Source organism: Ambystoma mexicanum, chromosome 1p, assembly GCF_040938575.1.
Source record: "Ambystoma mexicanum isolate Mex_15411 chromosome 1p, UKY_AmexF1_1, whole genome shotgun sequence".
In the NCBI taxonomy this organism is placed as follows: Eukaryota; Metazoa; Chordata; class Amphibia; order Caudata; family Ambystomatidae; genus Ambystoma; species Ambystoma mexicanum.
The window spans coordinates 1,291,217,734-1,291,236,047 of NC_090921.1; the positions used below are offsets into that span (position 1 = coordinate 1,291,217,734).

General features: G+C 46.6%; 1 protein-coding gene across 1 annotated transcript in view; it reads left to right on the plus strand.

Moving 5' to 3' along the window:
- The window catches only part of LOC138453024 (testicular acid phosphatase homolog), a 193,815-nt gene that overhangs the window by 99,033 nt on the left and 76,468 nt on the right, over positions 1-18,314 (plus strand). Inside the window, exons 7-8 of the mRNA XM_069605444.1 lie at positions 14,007-14,139; positions 15,290-15,372. Of these exons, the coding sequence (XP_069461545.1) occupies positions 14,007-14,139; positions 15,290-15,372 (216 nt within the window). The remainder of the gene's footprint in view (positions 1-14,006; positions 14,140-15,289; positions 15,373-18,314) is intronic.

Sequence of the window (18,314 nt, forward strand, 5' to 3'; positions counted from 1 at the left end):
TATCACTGCATTCGGAATGTATAGGTATGAAAGGATGCCGTTTGGTCTGGCTTTGGCCACAGCAGTATTTCAGAGAGTAATGTTACACTTATTAGAAGGGATACCTGGCGTATATGTTTTCCAGGATGGTATATTAGTGTGTGGATTAGGCACGGAAGAACATGGCCAAAAGTTGTGTATGGTTCTGAAAAGACTAGAGGAAAAAAGATTAACAGTGGAATACACTAAGTGTACATTTGGTAGTGGTGAAGTAGATTACCTAGGACACACTCTGTCTAAGGGTTGTTACAAACCCAAATCTAAAGCCATGGAAGCCTTAAAGAAGGCACCTTATCCTAGCACCAAAGATGATCTACATTCTTTTTTAGGGTTAGCGGAGTACTATAAAAAATGTGTTGAACATTTTGCAGAAATAACTCAACCATTGAGAGAGATGATGAAAGAACATGTAAAATGTATGTGGAATAGTGAACATGAAAAATGTGTAGACATTATTAAAAAATGTATTCTTGATGTGCCACTATTAGGTGGGTATGGTCCAGGAAGGAAATCTACAATTACAGTAGATGCCAGTGGCAAAGGATTGGGTGCTGTTTTATTTCACGACAATGGAGAGAGAGAACAAATCGTTATATTTGCTTCTAGAGCGATAAATGACATGGAAGCAAGATACTCTGTGATTGAAAGAGAATTACTACGATGTTGTTGGTGTCGTGATCTCAATGGCCAATGAGGGTGAGCCGGCTCAGAACCACCAATAACCGTAGACCGAAGACAAAAAAACCTTTCTCCCAAGAGCGTGGCCTGCAGGGTAGAAATAGTACCTGCCAGGCCAGGAGCTTGAGCGAAAAGTCAGGGAGCAGCAACAGTTCTAGAGGGAAGGAAAACAATAGCACAGCACAAATACCAAAAGACTCCAGTCCAGCACTCTGCAACACCCCAAGTTGCTCCACTTTTACCTGCTGAGTTAGAGGAGAATGTGAAGAACCTACTTATCTTGTGAGAAGGAGTAGCAGAAAAGGAAGAACCAGGTCCCAAGAGAGTCTTGATCCAAGTGCAAATGTCCCAACAACCTAACCTGAACAGCACGAGGGCGCGTCTAAGAAGTCTCAACAAATCCAAGTGGAATAGAAGCCAGGTAATCCAGGTGAGATGCTGGAGTGGGACCCAAGAGCAGAGAACAGCAGAGCATCCAGGGGTCACCGAGGTATCGTAATGCAGCAGGTAGGGACCCAGAGTAGAATACAGCAGAGCGTCCAGCGGTTACCAAATGATGATTGTGCAGCGGATGAATGGCCGGGTGGAATGCAGCAGAGCGTCCAATGGTGGTAAGACGATAGAGGGAAGAAGCAGGAAAACACACCGCAACTAAGTGTAAGCAGGGACTAGCTGTCAGAAGCAACAGCGGTCCCTACACAGGTTCCGGGGAGAGTAATGGCAGTGGGAGGAGAAAACAGGACAGCGCATCCAGTGAGGAAGAAAGTCAAGTACCGCGTTAGCAGGTGTGTAGAAAGTTAGTGTACAACCAAAAAGTAAAGCTGGTACTAATATATCCGGAAGCAGCAAACAAATCCAAGGGCAAGAGAAGGCGCGGTGTTGGGAGGGAATCCAGAGGTACGATAACCAAGGAAGTGAGCAATTGAGAAGAGGGGACCAGGCGTCAGAGACCAGATAGGGAACAGGCAAAAACAGTCCTTAAGTAAACCAAAAATCAGGATACCAGCAAGTCAAGAATACAGATGCAACTTAACGTGACAAGAGCAACACAGTTAAGGAGCACCTGAGGAACGTTTCTCACTGCTACTAGTAGTGTTTCCAACTGGAAGTCGGGAGGTACATCGCTTCCGCATCATGTGACCGTGTTTAGACAGGGAATGCTGGATGCTGTAGTTCTTTTGTGCTTTCAGCTGTCACAAGCGCCACAGCAACCTCAAATTGTTTTTTATCCCATGGCTATACGGGGGAATCGAACACCGGGGCATGACAGTTGGGGAGTAGAACATTTTAGGCAATATGTGAGGGGAAAGAAATTCACAATCAAAACTGATCTCAAACCGTTGGTGGAACTATTAACTGTTAAAGGTATGTCTAAAGCTACACCAAGGATTGCCAGGTTAAGTCTCAAACTACTGGAGTATAATTGTGAGATTGAATATGTTCCAGGGAAAAGGAATTGTACTGCAGATTTTCTATCTAGAATGTCTTGTGAAGGGAGCATAACAAGAGCAAATACAGAAGGGGCAGAGGAGGATGTAGATGAGCAAGTATGAGGAGTACGCAAAAGTATAAAGAATATCATGATAAGAAATTCAAAGGTAACATTGCTCAGAAAAGGGAGACCTTTTGTGTGGGAGGTTTGGTGAGAGTGAAGAAGGGTAGAATAAGTAAAAAAGGGGAATCCAAGTTTTCAAAACCTGTAAAGGTTATTGCATGTTTCAAGAGTGCAGTCAGAATTGGCGGTGGAATGGTTTGAAATTTCAATAGAGTATTCAAACTGTATTAAGAAAAGATAAAAGAAGATGAAAATGTTTGGTATTACCATTTTAGGCTACAAAGCAGATGTGATAATAAAGATGTGACTGCCAATGCACAAAGTAACTGTGCTGTGAACAACAAGAATGGCAATGGTAATGTTAGGTTGGATGATTCTTCCACTCAGGCGGGATTTAAGAGAAGCTTAAGGGTGCGTAATGTACCTGCCAAATTTAAGGAATTCATAATGTATAGATGAGTATTGTATATATTATGTATTTTGCTTTTGACTCTTACTGTATTATCCACAAACTGATTTGGATAAGTTTTAAACTATGTTTGGGTGTAGATCTACAGTTCATCAACAACCGTTATTTGATGTACTATAATTGGTATGTTACTGTGTTATGATGTGGATATAGTTGTCATTGAATATGTTATTTTAATATTTTATTTCACTTGGTTATAGGGGAGTGTTGCAAAGTTGTAAGTGTTCTATTTAGGGGGTTGGGATGTAGTATTGTACTAGGTATTTCGCATAGAAGGTTGGATGGAATATGAGAGTGTGGAAGGTAGAAGGTGTAGGTGGGGAGTGTTCTGTGGAAGGCGGTTAGAAAGGAGTTACATAGACAGGGGAAGGCATTGATGTTGTAGGGTCTGTTATTGCTTCTACCCACTTATCTTAAAATAAAGAACATGTGCATCCCTCCTGTAGCCTGCAACCTCCTTACTTCACCTGCCACATATGGGTCCATGTCAAACCATTGGTATTCACAGTAATGGCCGCCTGTCTCCCGCTGCATGTGTATCTTGCTTTGATTATCCCTAACAGGCTCCTGCACACATCAGCAGCCTTATTGCTGCTAGTGCCATGTCTCCCAGCTCAATTATTTTCAATGAGGGGGTCATTCAGGCTCCCGACTAGCAAACTGCCCACCTCCAGCCACACCGCCCAGTCTTGCTGTCCTTTGCCAAAACCATCTGTACCTTTTTGGAGGGAATCTTCCCTCAACCACCCTGACTAGAAAACTCCCCCTTTCTATCCTCCTTGCCTCCTCTCCTGCCACTGTCCTGTCATAAAGCGCAGCTTCCTCACCCAATTAACCTATTGCAATGTACGTTGCTAATGCAACCCCACTCGGGCATCCAGTGTTGATGTGTTGTCCCAGATGCTTTCAGAAGTGCGATACGAAGGCATGTCGCCCTAAAAAATCAATGAGGGGTTCTCAAACACTTCTCATTTGTGGTTGATCATGGTTCTGCTGCAGCTAATTACCAGCTTGCTATTATGACATCACAAACAGCAGATCTCTTCCTCATCAACATCATCCAGTATTCATACTTGCGGATCATGGGACTGTATACATTGTCCAGCATACTCAATCTCGATCGGATCATGGGACAGTATACATCGCCCAGCATACTCATTCTCGGATCATGGGAAAGTATACATCATCCAGCATTCTCACTTGCGCATCATGGGACAGTATACATCGTCCAGCATACTCACTCTAGGATCATGGGACAGTATGCATCGTCCACTATACTCACTCTTGGATCATGGGATGGTATATATCGTCCAGCATATGCCTTCATAGATCATGGGGCAGTATCTATCCTCCAGCATACTCATTTTCCTATCATGGGACAGTATAGATCCTCCAGCATACTTACTCTCGGATCATGGGACAGTATACTTCATCCAGCATACTCATTCTCATATCATGGCACAGTATACATCATCCAGCATACTCACTCTCGGATCATGGGACAGTATATATCATCCAGCGTACTCACTCTCGGATCATGGGACAGTATATATCGTCCAGCATACTCACTCTCATATCATGGGACAGTATACATCGTCCAGCATACTGACTCTTGCATCAAGGAACAGTATACATTGTCCAGCATACACACTCTCAGATTATTGGACAGTATATATCATCCAGCATATGCCTTCATAGATCATGGGGCAGTATCCATCCTCCAGCATACTCATTCTCCTATCATGGGACAGTATAGATCCTCCAGCATACTTACTCTCGGATCATAGGACAGTATATTTCATCCAGCATACTCACTCTCATCTCATGGGACAGTATATATCGTTCAGCATATGCCTTCATAGATCATGGGGCAGTATCCATCCTCCAGCATACTCATTCTCCTATCATGGAACAGTATAGATCCTCCAGCATACTTACTCTTGGATCATGGGACAGTATACTTCATCCAGCATACTCATTCTCGGATCAGGGCACAGTATACATCGTCCAGCATACTCACTCTCGGATCATGGGACAGTATATATCATCCAGCGTACTCACTCTCGGATCATGGGACAGTATATATTGTCCAGCATACTCACTCTCGGATCATGGGACAGTATACATCGTCCAGCATACTCACTCTTGAATCATGGGACAGTATACATTGTCCAGCATACTGACTCTTGCATCAAGGGACAGTATACATTGTCCAGCATACTCACTCTCGGATTATGGGACAATATATATCATCCAGCATTTGCACTCTCGGATCATGGGACAGTATACATTGTGCAGCATACTCACTCTCTATCGAATCATGGGGCAGTATACATCATCCAGCATACACACTGTTGGATCATCGGACAGTCTAAATCATCCAGCATACTCACTCCCAGATCATGGGACAGTATACATCATTCAGCGTACTCACTGAATCATGGGACAGTATACAGGGTCCAGCATACTCGCACTTGTATCATGGGACAATATATATTGTCCAGCATACACACTCTCAGATCATGGGACAGTATACATTGTCCAGCATACTCACTCTCAGATCATGGGACAGTATACAACGTCCAGCATACTCACTCTCAGATCATGGGACAGTATATATCATCCAGCATACTCACTCTCAGATCATGGGATAGTATATATCGTCCAGCATACTCACTCTTGAATCATGGGACAGTATACATCGTTCAGCCTACTCACTCTCGGATTATGGGACAGTATATATCATCCAGCATATGCACTCTCGGATCATGGGACAGTATACATTGTGCAGCATACTCACTCTCGATCGAATCATGGGGCAGTATACATCATCCAGCATACACACTCTTGGTTCATGGGACAGTCTAAATCATCCAGCATACTCACTGAATCATGAGACAGTATACAGCGTCCAGCATACTCGCACTTGTATCATGGGACAATATATATTGTCCAGCATACACACTCTCAGATCATGGGACAGTATACATCGTCCAGCAAACTCACTCTCAGATCATGGGACAGTATACATCGTCCAGCATACTCACTCTCGGATCATGGGACAGTATATATCATCCAGCGTACTCACTCTCTGATCATGGGACAGTATATATAGTCCAGCATACTCACTCTCAGATCATGGAACAGTATACATCATCCAGCATACTCACTCTTGAATCATGGGACAGTATACATTGTCCAGCGTACTCACTCTCTGATCATGGGACAGTATATATAGTCCAGCATACTCACTCTCAGATCATGGAACAGTATACATCATCCAGCATACTCACTCTTGAATCATGGGACAGTATACATTGTCCAGCATACTGACTCTTGCATCAAGGGACAGTATACATTGTCCAGAATACACACTCTCAGATTATTGGACAGTATATATCATCCAGCATATGCCTTCATAGATCATGGGGCAGTATCCATCCTCCAGCATACTCATTCTCCTATCATGGGACAGTATAGATTCTCCAGCATACTTACTCTCGGATCATAGGACAGTATATTTCATCCAGCATATTCACTCTCATCTCATGGGACAGTATATATCGTTCAGCATATGCCTTCATAGATCATGGGGCAGTATCCATCCTCCAGCATACTCATTCTCCTATCATGGGACCGTATAGATCCTCCAGCATACTTACTCTCGGATCATGGGACAGTATACTTCATCCAGCATACTCATTCTCGGATCATGGCACAGTATACATCGTCCTGCATACTCACTCTCGAATCATGGGACAGTATATATCATCCAGCGTACTCACTCTCGGATCATGGGACAGTATATATCATCCAGCGTACTCACTCTCGGATCATGGGACAGTAGACATCGTCCAGCATACTCACTCTTGAATCATGGGACAGTATACATTGTCCAGCATACTTACTCTCGGATTATGGGACAGTATATATCATCCAGCATATGCACGCTCGGATCATGGGACAGTATACATTGTGCAGCGTACTCACTCCCAGATCATGGGACAGTGTACATCGTTCAGCGTACTCACTGAATCATGGGACAGTATACAGCATCCATCATACTCGCACTTGTATCATGGGACAATATATATTGTCCAGCATACACACTGTCAGATCATGGGACAGTATACATCATCCAGCATACTTACTCTCAGATCATGGGACAGTATACATCGTCCAGCATACTCACTCTCAGATCATGGGACAGTATATATCATCCAGCATACTCACTCTCAGACCATGGGATAGTATATATCATCCATAATACACACTCTCAGATCATAGGACAGTATACATCGTCCAGCATACTCACTCTTGACTAATGGGACAGTATACATCGTTCAGCCTACTCACTCTCGGATTATGGGACAGTATATATCATCCAGCATATGCACGCTCGGATCATGAGACAGTATACATTGTGCAGCATACTCGCTCTCAATCGAATCATGGGGCAGTATACATCATCCAGCATAAACACTCTTGGATCATGAGACAGTCTAAATCATCCAGCATACTCACTCCCAGATCATGGGACAGTATACATCGTTCAGCGTACTCACTGAATCATGGGACAGTATACAGCATCCATCGTACTCGCACTTGTATCATGGGACAATATATATTGTCCAGCATACACACTCTCAGATCATGGGACAGTATACATCGTCCAGCATACTCACTCTCAGATCATGGGATAGTATACATCGTCCAGCATACTCACTCTCAGATCATGGGACAGTATATATCATCCAGCATACTCACTCTAAGATCATGGGATAGTACATATCATCCATAATACACACTCTCGGATCATAGGACAGTATACATTGTCCAGCATATTCACTCTTGAATCATGGGACAGTATACATCATTCAGCCTACTCACTCTCGGATTATGGGACAGTATATATCATCCAGCATATGCACTCTTGGATCATGGGACAGTATACATTGTGCAGCATACTCACTCTCGATCGGATCATGGGGCAGTATACATCATCCAGCATACTCGCACTTGTATCATGGGACAGTATATATATTGTCCAGCATACACACTCTCGGATCATGGGACAGTATACATCATCCAGCATACTCACTCTTGATCGGATCATAAGACAGTATGCATCATTCAACACAGCCTACTCACTCTCGATCGGATCATGGGACAGTATACATTGTCCAGCATACTCACTCTAGGATCATGGGACAGTATGCCATCGTCCAGTATACTCACTCTTGGATCATGGGACAGTATATATTGTCCAGCATACTCACTCTTCTATCATGGGACAGTATATTTCATCCAGCATACTCACTCTCAGATCATGGGACAGTACATATCGTTCAGCATATGCCTTCATAGATCATGGGGCAGTCTCCATCCTCCAGCATACTCATCCTCCTATCATGGGACAGTATAGATCCTCCAGCATACTTACTCTTGGATCATGGGACAGTATACTTCATCCAGCATACTCATTCTCGGATCATGGCACAGTATAAATCGTCCAGTATACTCACTTCCGGATCACGGGACAGTATACATCGTCTGGCATACTCACTCTTGAATCATGGGACAGAATACATTGTCCAGCATACTGACTATTGCATCAAGGGACAGTATACATCGTCCAGCATACTCACTCTCAGATTATGGGACAGTATATATCATCCAGCATATGCACTCTCGGATCATGGGACAGTATACATTGTGCAGCATACTCACTCTCAATCGAATCATGGGGCAGTATACATCATCCAGCATACACACTCCCAGATCATGGGACAGTATACATCATCCAGCGTACTCACTGAATCATGGGACAGTATACAGCATCCAGCATACTCGCACTTGTATCATGGGACAATATATATCGTCCAGCATACACACTCTCAGATCATGGGACAGTATACATTGTCCAGCATACTCACTCTCAGATCATGGGATAGTATACATCGTCCAGCATGCTCCCTCTCAGATCATGGGACAGTATATATCATCCAGCATACTCGCTCTCAGATCATGGGATAGTATATATCATCCATAATACACACTCTCGGATCATATGACAGTATACATCATCCAGCATACTCACTCTTGAATCATGGGACAGTATACATCGTTCAGCCTACTCACTCTCGGATTATGGGACAGTATATATCATCCAGCATATGCACTCTTGGATCATTGGACAGTATACATTGTGCAGCATACTCACTCTCGATCGGATCATGGGGCAGTATACAACATCCAGCATACTCGCACTTGTATCATGGGACTGTATATATCGTCCAGCATACACATTCTCAGATCATGGGACAGTATACATCGTCCAGCATACTCACTCTCAGATCATGGGACAGTGTACATCATCCAGCGTACTCACTGAATCATGGGGCAGTATACATCGTCCAGCATACTCGCACTTGTATCATGGGACAGTATATATCGTCCAGCATACACACTCTCAGATCATGGGACAGTATATATCATCCAGCATATGCACTCTTGGATCATGGGACAGTATACATTGTGCAGCATACTCGCACTTGTATCATGGGACAGTATATATCGTCCAGCATACACATTCTCAGATCATGGGACAGTATACATCGTCCAGCATACTCACTCTCAGATCATGGGACAGTGTACATCATCCAGCATACTCACTGAATCATGGGACAGTATACATCATCCAGCATACTCACTGTGAATCGGCCCTTCATGTGTTGTCTCCAATGCTTTGTATCCTCATGATATCCCTCTATTTTTGGATACATAGATTCTAGTCAGTTACCTATATTCAGCAATGTTATTTAGGGCTGATCCAGTGTTGGACATGTCTGTACAGATATTTGCCTCGTTACCCCACCCCAAAATCAGCCTTGCATGCTTTGCCATCCCTATACACTTGAGCTACAGTCATCAGTTCACCCCCATGTCCCCTGTGATAGAAAGCCTGAGCTACTGAGGCCAAAGGGAAGGTCTGCATTCAGAACCAGAGCAGTCAGGGGAGATGGGCACACGGTTGCTATATTTGTCTGCTTGGCTTTTCTCCAATACCAAAGTATAGAAAACGGGTGCTGGAACTGCCCGCATAGGGAGCTGCATCTGCTTCATGTTCTTGACGTGTCCCCCTCCATGTAGCGTGATCATTGGAGAGATATGTTTATTCACTCTGCACCAATTCAGGAAAGTGACAGCCAACTCAAGGCCTTTTCAGAATCAATTGAGGCCACAGCAAATGGGACCTTATTCCCTACGAGCCGAGACAATTTCATTAATGATATGATAGGTTATTTATAACGTGCACGGACCCAGGGATCGAACCCGTGTTGCTCCGCGTCGTCTTGCTTCCAAGGCGAGCACATTGCCACTGAGCTATTCTTCCGAGACATTATCATCGCCTGCTTGCCTATTTTGTTAAACAATTGGTCCTTATTTATTGGGTCCGGTACAATTGGCTCTAATGTCATCGCAAGGATTTTAGCGAAGATTCTTGTGCCTTAGTTCAGGAGCGAAAGTATGGAATCTATTACCTCTCCCGAATCTAGTAAGGAGCCAAAGAAGGTCACCAGTCGGGCACCCAAGCATCCTTTCCTGTCTCATGACAGGCTGTTGCAAAGCTACCCATGCCTGGGGGCTTCTTGCTTGCTAGGGATATGATGCCTTGCTTGACCTTATTTTATTTATTTTTGCAATTTTTAAAGCGCTCACACAGCCCACAGGCATCGAGGCGCTGTTACAGGAATTGTTTGTTTTTTAGTTGCGTAATTGTTTTTTTTGTCTTAGTTGGGTATTTATAACGTGCTTAAACACCCAGAGGTCTCTAAGTGCGGACCCGGGGTACGAACCTGTGTTGCTTCGTGTTGTCTTGCTTCCAAGGAGAGCACGTTCCCGCTGAGCTATCTTCCCGGGACCTTCTCTCCCACGTTCGGTTTCCGTCTCTTGCTACTTTTTCCTCATTTAAAATGGGAAAGTTGGCAGGCTGGTCTGCAGTGACGCACCAATCTTCTCTTAAGCGTATGGTTTAGTGGAGAATTGAATACATGCCTGTGCTCTTTTCCTTTCTTCTGGCTGGTTCTGTCCTTCAGCTGGATTCATCTGTCTAGTGTGGTTTTTATTTTGCTTGACACATATTCTAACGGTCAAGGCTCGCTGCTTTGCCCCACTCCTTTGCCTGCTGTGGCATTCTATCTCGCGCAGCATTACCTACAAATCACTTTTAGTTACCAAACAATCTTTGCACCATTTGTGCCAATAATGTCCAATTTATGTGCTACGATGGAAGTTATTGCTATGTGCTCCTCTAGGTGTTAGGCCTGGTCTCGCCATTGCTATCACCCAGTACTGACGTAATTAGGCTTCAGAGCATTGCAGCTTTTTATTAGGAATTCTGTTCCCACCTGTTCCCTCCTCAGGCTGACAGTCCAGCCCAGCATCAGCCCCAGGGAACTCACAGCTGGTGACAGTAGTGTTTATCGTATCTGTAGATGTCATGCCCAATCTCACACTTTGTCCCCTTACCTTAGGTTTGTCTTTCTACGTTTTTGATTTCTCTTCCTGCAACGTTAGTAAAGATACTTATTATGTTAGGGGGTCCTTGTGTGCCAATGGCACCCACAAAGTCCTCAAATTCTTCGACCCATTCTTCCCACCGCTGGCCCTGGTCGTGGTGTGGGTTAAGCGTGAATGTCAAGGGCCTTCTCATTAGATGGCATGTGAGGAGAGACCCCCTGGCAGTGGTGGCGGGGCATTGGCATCGGCTGCGTCAGGAGCAGACATGGTGGCGTCGCTGGGTGTGACAAAATATCTTTGGTGTGGTTTGGAGTTTAAGGATTAGGTGTTTCTTTGGTTTCAGTGGCCGATGAGGCAGTGTTGTGGGATTTGTGTATGACCAAATCAAAGTTCCTAGAGTGGTTGAGTAGTGCTGGGTGTTTGGCGTGGGGGCCAGGCACCATAGCGTAAATTGTACGGAGAACAGGTGCGTGTGTGCACACTTTGGGTGGTCACTTTCCTTTTCTTTTTTTTTTGTTTGTTTGTTGGGGACAAGGTCCCTTTGCATCAATGGAATGTCACAAGTGGGAGACAGGGGGTGTTTATTATCCCCCTTTGAATCAATGGAATGTCACAAGTGGGAGACACAGGGTTCTGTATCTGTGGTTGTATGCCTGAACTGCTACTACTGTCACATAGTGGGAGACACGGGGTCCTAAGTGCGTGCCCTTCGTTCCTTTTCTCTTCTTCCCCGTCTTTGCCGGGACTCCTTACTTGATGGCGGATGCGTCCGCGGTGATCCGTCCTTTCGCAGCGACCATCTGGGATTGTGGGTCTCCTTGGGCCCGTTTCGCTGCGTTAGAGGGGGCTGCTCCGTCTTTCCTGGGGGCAGCGGTCGCCAGGTTCCTGTCGCTGCAGCTCCGTCACCACTGGGCTCTTCCTCGGCGGAGTGCAGGGTGTATGTCCGTTGTTGGGCGTACGGGCCCCTCACTTGGTGCCTTCCTTGCTGGGCTCGCGTATTCTGCTGGGCACACGGGCTTCTGAAGATTGCTGGGCGCACGGGCCCATGAATACTGTTGGGCACACGGGCCCACGAAAATTGCTGGGCACACGGGCTGATGGATACTGCAGGGCACACAGGCCCACAAATACTGCCGGGCACACGGGTCCACTTAGTCTGCCGGGCACACCTATTCTCTTGCTGCTGGGCTCACGGGCCCTCTGATGCTGTCGCAGAGCGAGGGCTCGTGTCGGCCTCGTCGCCAGTTGTTGCAGGTTTCTCCCGCAGTCATCCATACACACACACGCCAATGACACACGGAGCCTCAGGTAACGTTAGCCTTCTTTATTGTCTTCTACATCTCAACTGCCCGCTCCCTCCTCTTGACCCTCCCCATCCGCCCTCTTCCCGTCCTGGTGCATGTCCCTTTATTAAAGGGGCTGTGTCTCTTTTCCTTCACGTAGAACAGCCCATGCCTCACCTGCCGGCCAGCACTCTGCCTGCACCCCCACCTTTAGGTCTGGCAGCTCTGCGCTCACAGCAGCTCTCCAGTGCTCAATGCACTGCTCTCAGAAAGGTTTCCTGCCGCCATTTTGTTGAGCCATGCAGGGAAATCTGCAAGGTGGCAGAAGCAGAAACAGCCTGGACCCAGAGTTACAGACAATCAATTCTATTTACTTTTTGCTACAAATGTCTCATCACTTCCTCTTTAAATTTGTAATAGAAAGTCCTGTTGAATTTTACCTTTTTTCTTCCTTTTCTTTTTTTTTCCACTTTTCTTTCTCCATCCCTTTCACTTTTGTCACCCTCCCACTGGGTTATTTCTAGTACTAAGCATATGAAAGAGTTGTACTAGTTATGGTTGCGCTTTTCTTCATTGTTTCTTTTATCAACAAATGGATCATTCTCAGCTGAGCCTAACAAGGGCCCGCTCCCTCTCTGAATGAACTCTTTAACTGAGGTATGTAAGCCTTCTCCTATATAGACCTGCATTGTAGAGTCCCAGACTATTATTGCATGTGCTCATAGGCTCAGGAATGTGCCATTGCTAGGTTTTGAGGGCTTCCGCCATTGTGTGTTACTGATTACCATGTCCACACAAACCCTTGTTACTCCTTGCAAATTGCTTGAGCGAGGAAGGTGTTTGTGTGGAATTCTGAAAATCACAGAGCATCTGGTTCATTGTAGCTCAGAGTCATTTGACCATGGAGAGTTTGTGGTGTAGAATTTGGCAATATTGCAGAGAGTCGAAGGAATCAAATTAATAGGCATGAGCATCCCAAGGGCATTTATCGCAGACCGAGGGCCATTACTATCCAATACTGCCTAACAATCTCAGCATTATTGCAGTTAACACCCTGGCATAAAGTCTGTGGTGCAAATGGTTGTTTTTTTTGTGTGAAAAATGGTTGCAACGAAGATGGCCAACAAGAAAATAGGAAATGGAGCTCTTGAAAGAGTCTCTTTTCTATTTTCTAGGTGGCCGGCAGGTGAAGGCGGTGTCACAGATGGTAGCAGAGTCGAGAGGGGGTAGCAGAGGGAGGTCGAGAGCTATGCGAGCAAGGGCAGCTGGGGGAAAGCTGTGAACAAGTGGCAGACAGCTGGAGCCACCAGCTGCTGGCTCATCCAGGCAACCTGATTAAATGCTTGTCACCAGTAGGGTGCTGATGGGCTGGCTGTGTAAGACATTGATCAAAGACATGTACTGTTCCCAGCTCCCCAGTGCAATCCTAATGCCACCTTCTTCCTCTCACTTTCTGCAGAAGACGCACAACCTGAGCCTGCCAGAGTGGGCCACGCCGCAGGTCATGGCCACGCTGGAAGAGATCTCCACCTTTGAGGTCATGTCCCACGTGGGCTTCCACAAGCTGAACGAAAAGGCCCGTCTGACGGGGGGTAAGCAAAGCGCTCTCCGGCACTCAACATAAGAATTTGGGAGGGGGCTGAGGGGCCCAACCCCCAGCACAAAGGCCAAGTAGAGGCATAGAGAGTCCCATCCCCAGCATACAGAGTGAGATGCGGTTGAAGAGACCAACACAGAGCACACTTGGATAAGAGGGAGCTGAAGCAATAGATCAGCAACACACAAGAAGGAGCATGGCCTGTGAGGGCCAACCAATAGCTCGCGGAGCGAAGAAGGGGGCTTATGGATACCAATCGTTGCATAAAGGGGGTAGTTAACAAGGATCAACCTGATTCATACAAAGTGCTTTAGGGGTATATACGATCTACTCTTCAAACAACACAAGGGGAAAAGGGTGTCGAGAGGACTGATGATCACCACAAAGCAGGAGTGCGATGGTCGAGCCACTACTCAGCCCAATAGGAGCAGGAGCAGGTTGCCACAACCAACCACCCTCATACAAAGGTAAATAGTAGTTCATAGAACTGACCCTCCCCAAAAAGGAACAGATGGGTTGATGCTAAGCTCAGCATGTGTGGGGCTTGGGGGAGGCACTGTAGACACTCACTGCCCACGTCCTTAGAGCAGATACACCCTGGAAATACACTCTTCGTGACTGCTTGCCTTAGGCTGCAGTGGTGGCCCTGCCGAGTCAGTACCACAGATAATTGAAGGCCTCTCTGCCTACAGGCCCCTTTGCCTCCACAGAGTGTAGTGGAGTCTCTGCACAAGACCCAAGCGGCAAAGGCACGTCTTGTCTAATAGGGACAATTAAGGCCTCCTTGGCTTGGATTGTGGCCTCTCTGTCTAGGACCAAGATGGTGAGGGGATGGACCCTGACTGAAAGGTCTCCGTTCCCGGGACACCAATTGAAAGCCCCTCCCCTCACCCCCAAATACAGACTATAATTTCCTCTGCTTCCAACATACTCTGTAAAGGCCTCTGTTCCTTCCACACTAACTGGTGCATCTTCTATTTCTATGACACATGCTGTAAGGAGGTCTGTGCCCCCAAAACAACCTGTAAGGGCCTCTCTGTCAAGGTCAAATGCTGTGGTGTGTAGCTTCAGGAAGTGTGACCTGGCATTTGCTCTTTAGTGAGTGAGTGGGATCCCTGAGTCACCTCTGAACCCCTTTTCTGCAGGGATCCTGGTGGACGCTGTGTTGAGGAACTTCTCTGAGGTGCTTAGGCGATCTCTCCCGCTGAAGATGATCATGTATTCCGCAGTAAGTATTCTGCCTCATCCCAAACATTGCACAGATGCTAATACCCGTTTCCTGCGCCACACGGGTGGTGCAGGAAGTGGCCTACAGGGTAGGAGATGACACCCTTTGATGAAGGTGTCAGATGCACGGGCAGTGAAGTGTTGGTTCCTGGGGATGATAATGGTCTTGGGCTGGTATATAGGGTGTGATGTTCCCGAGGTGATATCAGCAATGCCCAGTCACAGAGTCAGGCTGCTCAAGTCATACCAAGTACAGGGGGTGTGCGTGTCCTTGTTGTGGGGCCTTTCCTGTAGCTGACCCTTCCCTGTGAAGAAAGCTTGCCATCCCATGACACTAGAGCTTGTGGAGAACCCCTTTAGCCCATCAGTTGGGTCGGTGCAAAACACAAAGTCATAAACTCAGGCCCACTACAAGTGAGATGCATGGCCACATGTATACCAAGGGATAAACTGGCCTTGTGAGCCCACCAGGCCACTTCCCTTCACATACTAAACCCACACTGCACTTGGCTATGGGGGAGCCATTGCTTGCCACGCTCCCTTCTCGTGTGCTTCTGCTCCAGTAACCTGTTGAGACACCTGGTCAGGATTGGCTGTAATTTGGATAATCAGGCCCAGCCTTGGCATTGCTCTTTCCCTCCAGCCTCAAAGGGCATGCAACACATTTCCCACAAACCCGTGCGTGGAGTGACCCGCGACACTCAGAGACCCCATGGATAACATCGGCTGTTTTATCATGTAGCGTCAGAGACTTGAAACACATGTTCTTCGGCACGTATTGAAGCGTTGCTGGAGAGGTGGGGACCTTCTCCACTGTTAGGCGGTTGTGGAACTATTTCTCGTGGTGATAATGCAGACTCCCATAAGAGTCACAGGCTTCCCTGGTAACCTTTCCCAACTCCAAGCGAGGCACGCCTGCATTGCTCCCATGTGCCGTGACAGGGCAGCACCCGCCGGTCATACTAGGCCTTCTTTGACTTTCCAGAAAGCAGCCCAGAAGAGAGGGCATGTTGGGCACATACACCAAGGTTTTCAAACATGGTATATACATACAAAGGCATTTGATCATTTTCCCCAACCCATGAATCTATGAAAGACTTCGACTTGCCCTGTCTGGAGACATACGGCTCCCCAAATGGCTTCCACTCTGGTGGTTGTGCATATAGGCAGGCCACTCTCTCCTGACCACTGCTGGAGGTCAAGGCCTAGACCAGGACTGGTCACCTCCCATTTACCATAGTGGTCAGCACACTGCCTCTCCATGCAGCCACCCGCCTCACCTTTGCCCTTGGGGTAATACTGCATGCCAACTCCAGGGATCTGACCAAACCGTGACCCAGTGCACATCCCCATCTCAGATCGGTCACAGAATCTAAGGTCTCGAACATAAGGGTCTGGCAGTAGCACTGCTTCCACTTGGCCTCTTCTCAGCCTGCTGAATATCAGACCGCAAAGCAAAGAACATGTCTACATGTTTCCCCTTGGAAATGGTTGGCAGAGGCACTAACAGGATGCAGATGCTGGGCATCGACAGGCGGGCATGTTGGTGCCCCTGGCTGGAAACTACTACCTCTCCAGCCAATGTAAGGCAGGGTCTCAGGCCCGACCGGAGAGCTGCCCACTCCTCGCCCAAAAAGCACATAAGATACCCGCTTGTTGATGGAGGACACGAAGATTTCTTCTAGCACACCAATTGTTTAAGTGTGCCACGTGTCCGAGGTTTGTCGTACATTGATGTGACTCATGCTGTAGGGTATTTCACTAAATGTGAGCAGCTGGTGATTTTTTGCGTGTTGATTTTTACCCTATCCCACCACTTTTGCATGAAGGCCCTCTTGAAGCTCAGCCTTAAGTAGGCCTTGGGACATGGTTCTGCCTTTTGGGCACTCATGTCTGAACCACACAACCGAAAATGAAGCTGCACGTTGACTCTTTATGCAAAATACGTGTTTGTTCTGACAAAATGGCACATCTGCACAAATCTAAACTATGCACGATGCACGCATTATTTCAGCAATGACCCAATTACTGTGAATTACACTGGCATTGAAAAGGCACCCACATCAAAATTCCTGTGTGCCACAAATGTATTTGTAATGTGACCGGGCAATGTCACAGATGCATGCCGCTGCTACTGGAAACCAAACACCAGGCTATGTTGAAGGACTTCTCTTTTAGAAGCTGGACACCAAACACGTCCTTTCAATCAGTAACAGAAGGTGAATGTCCATCCCCCAACTAGTGGTGACATGAGTGTTTGGAGCAACACTGTGCCTTTGAACTGGAAAAACCAGGAGCTGCCCTAATATTTTGGTACTGGAGATAACAGTACTCTCCATTCTTAAACCTGAGGAAGTGCCTTTGGCACGAAACACGTGTTGAAGAATGGAGTGAATATGAAATTGTGTTTATGACAGATGAATACTAGATGACTTCTATAGGGTCATGCAGTATGCACTACTGCTACAATCCGGCAACTTCAAGTGTTTTGCATCTGTGCAGCACGGATAATCGTCCAAGGACACTGATATATTATGTGGGTCATTACGAGTCTGGCGGTAGGGGCTTAACGGCACCGTTAAGGATGGCGGTGCCGTTAAGCCCCTACCGCCATATTCCGAGGTCCCTTAGCGGGTCCCAGCAGGAACGTCTGGTCTGAACAGCCGTTCTTAGCAGGACCCGTTAAGGGACCCTGGAGCAAATAACGGGCCCGCTATTAGCATGCCCGTTATTTGCTCCTTCCCCATTCCCATTGATCCCTATGGGGGCTCAAATGGGAATGGGGAATGGTTTACTGAATGGGGACTTACCGGGTCCTCCAAGGTTGGAATGACCCGGTAAGTACCCATTCAGTGAGACCGGACCCGGGCCCCGGTTTGGAGGCAACCATAGCGCTAATAATGCCATGGCTACCTCCAAACTCGTAATGACCCCCTATGTATC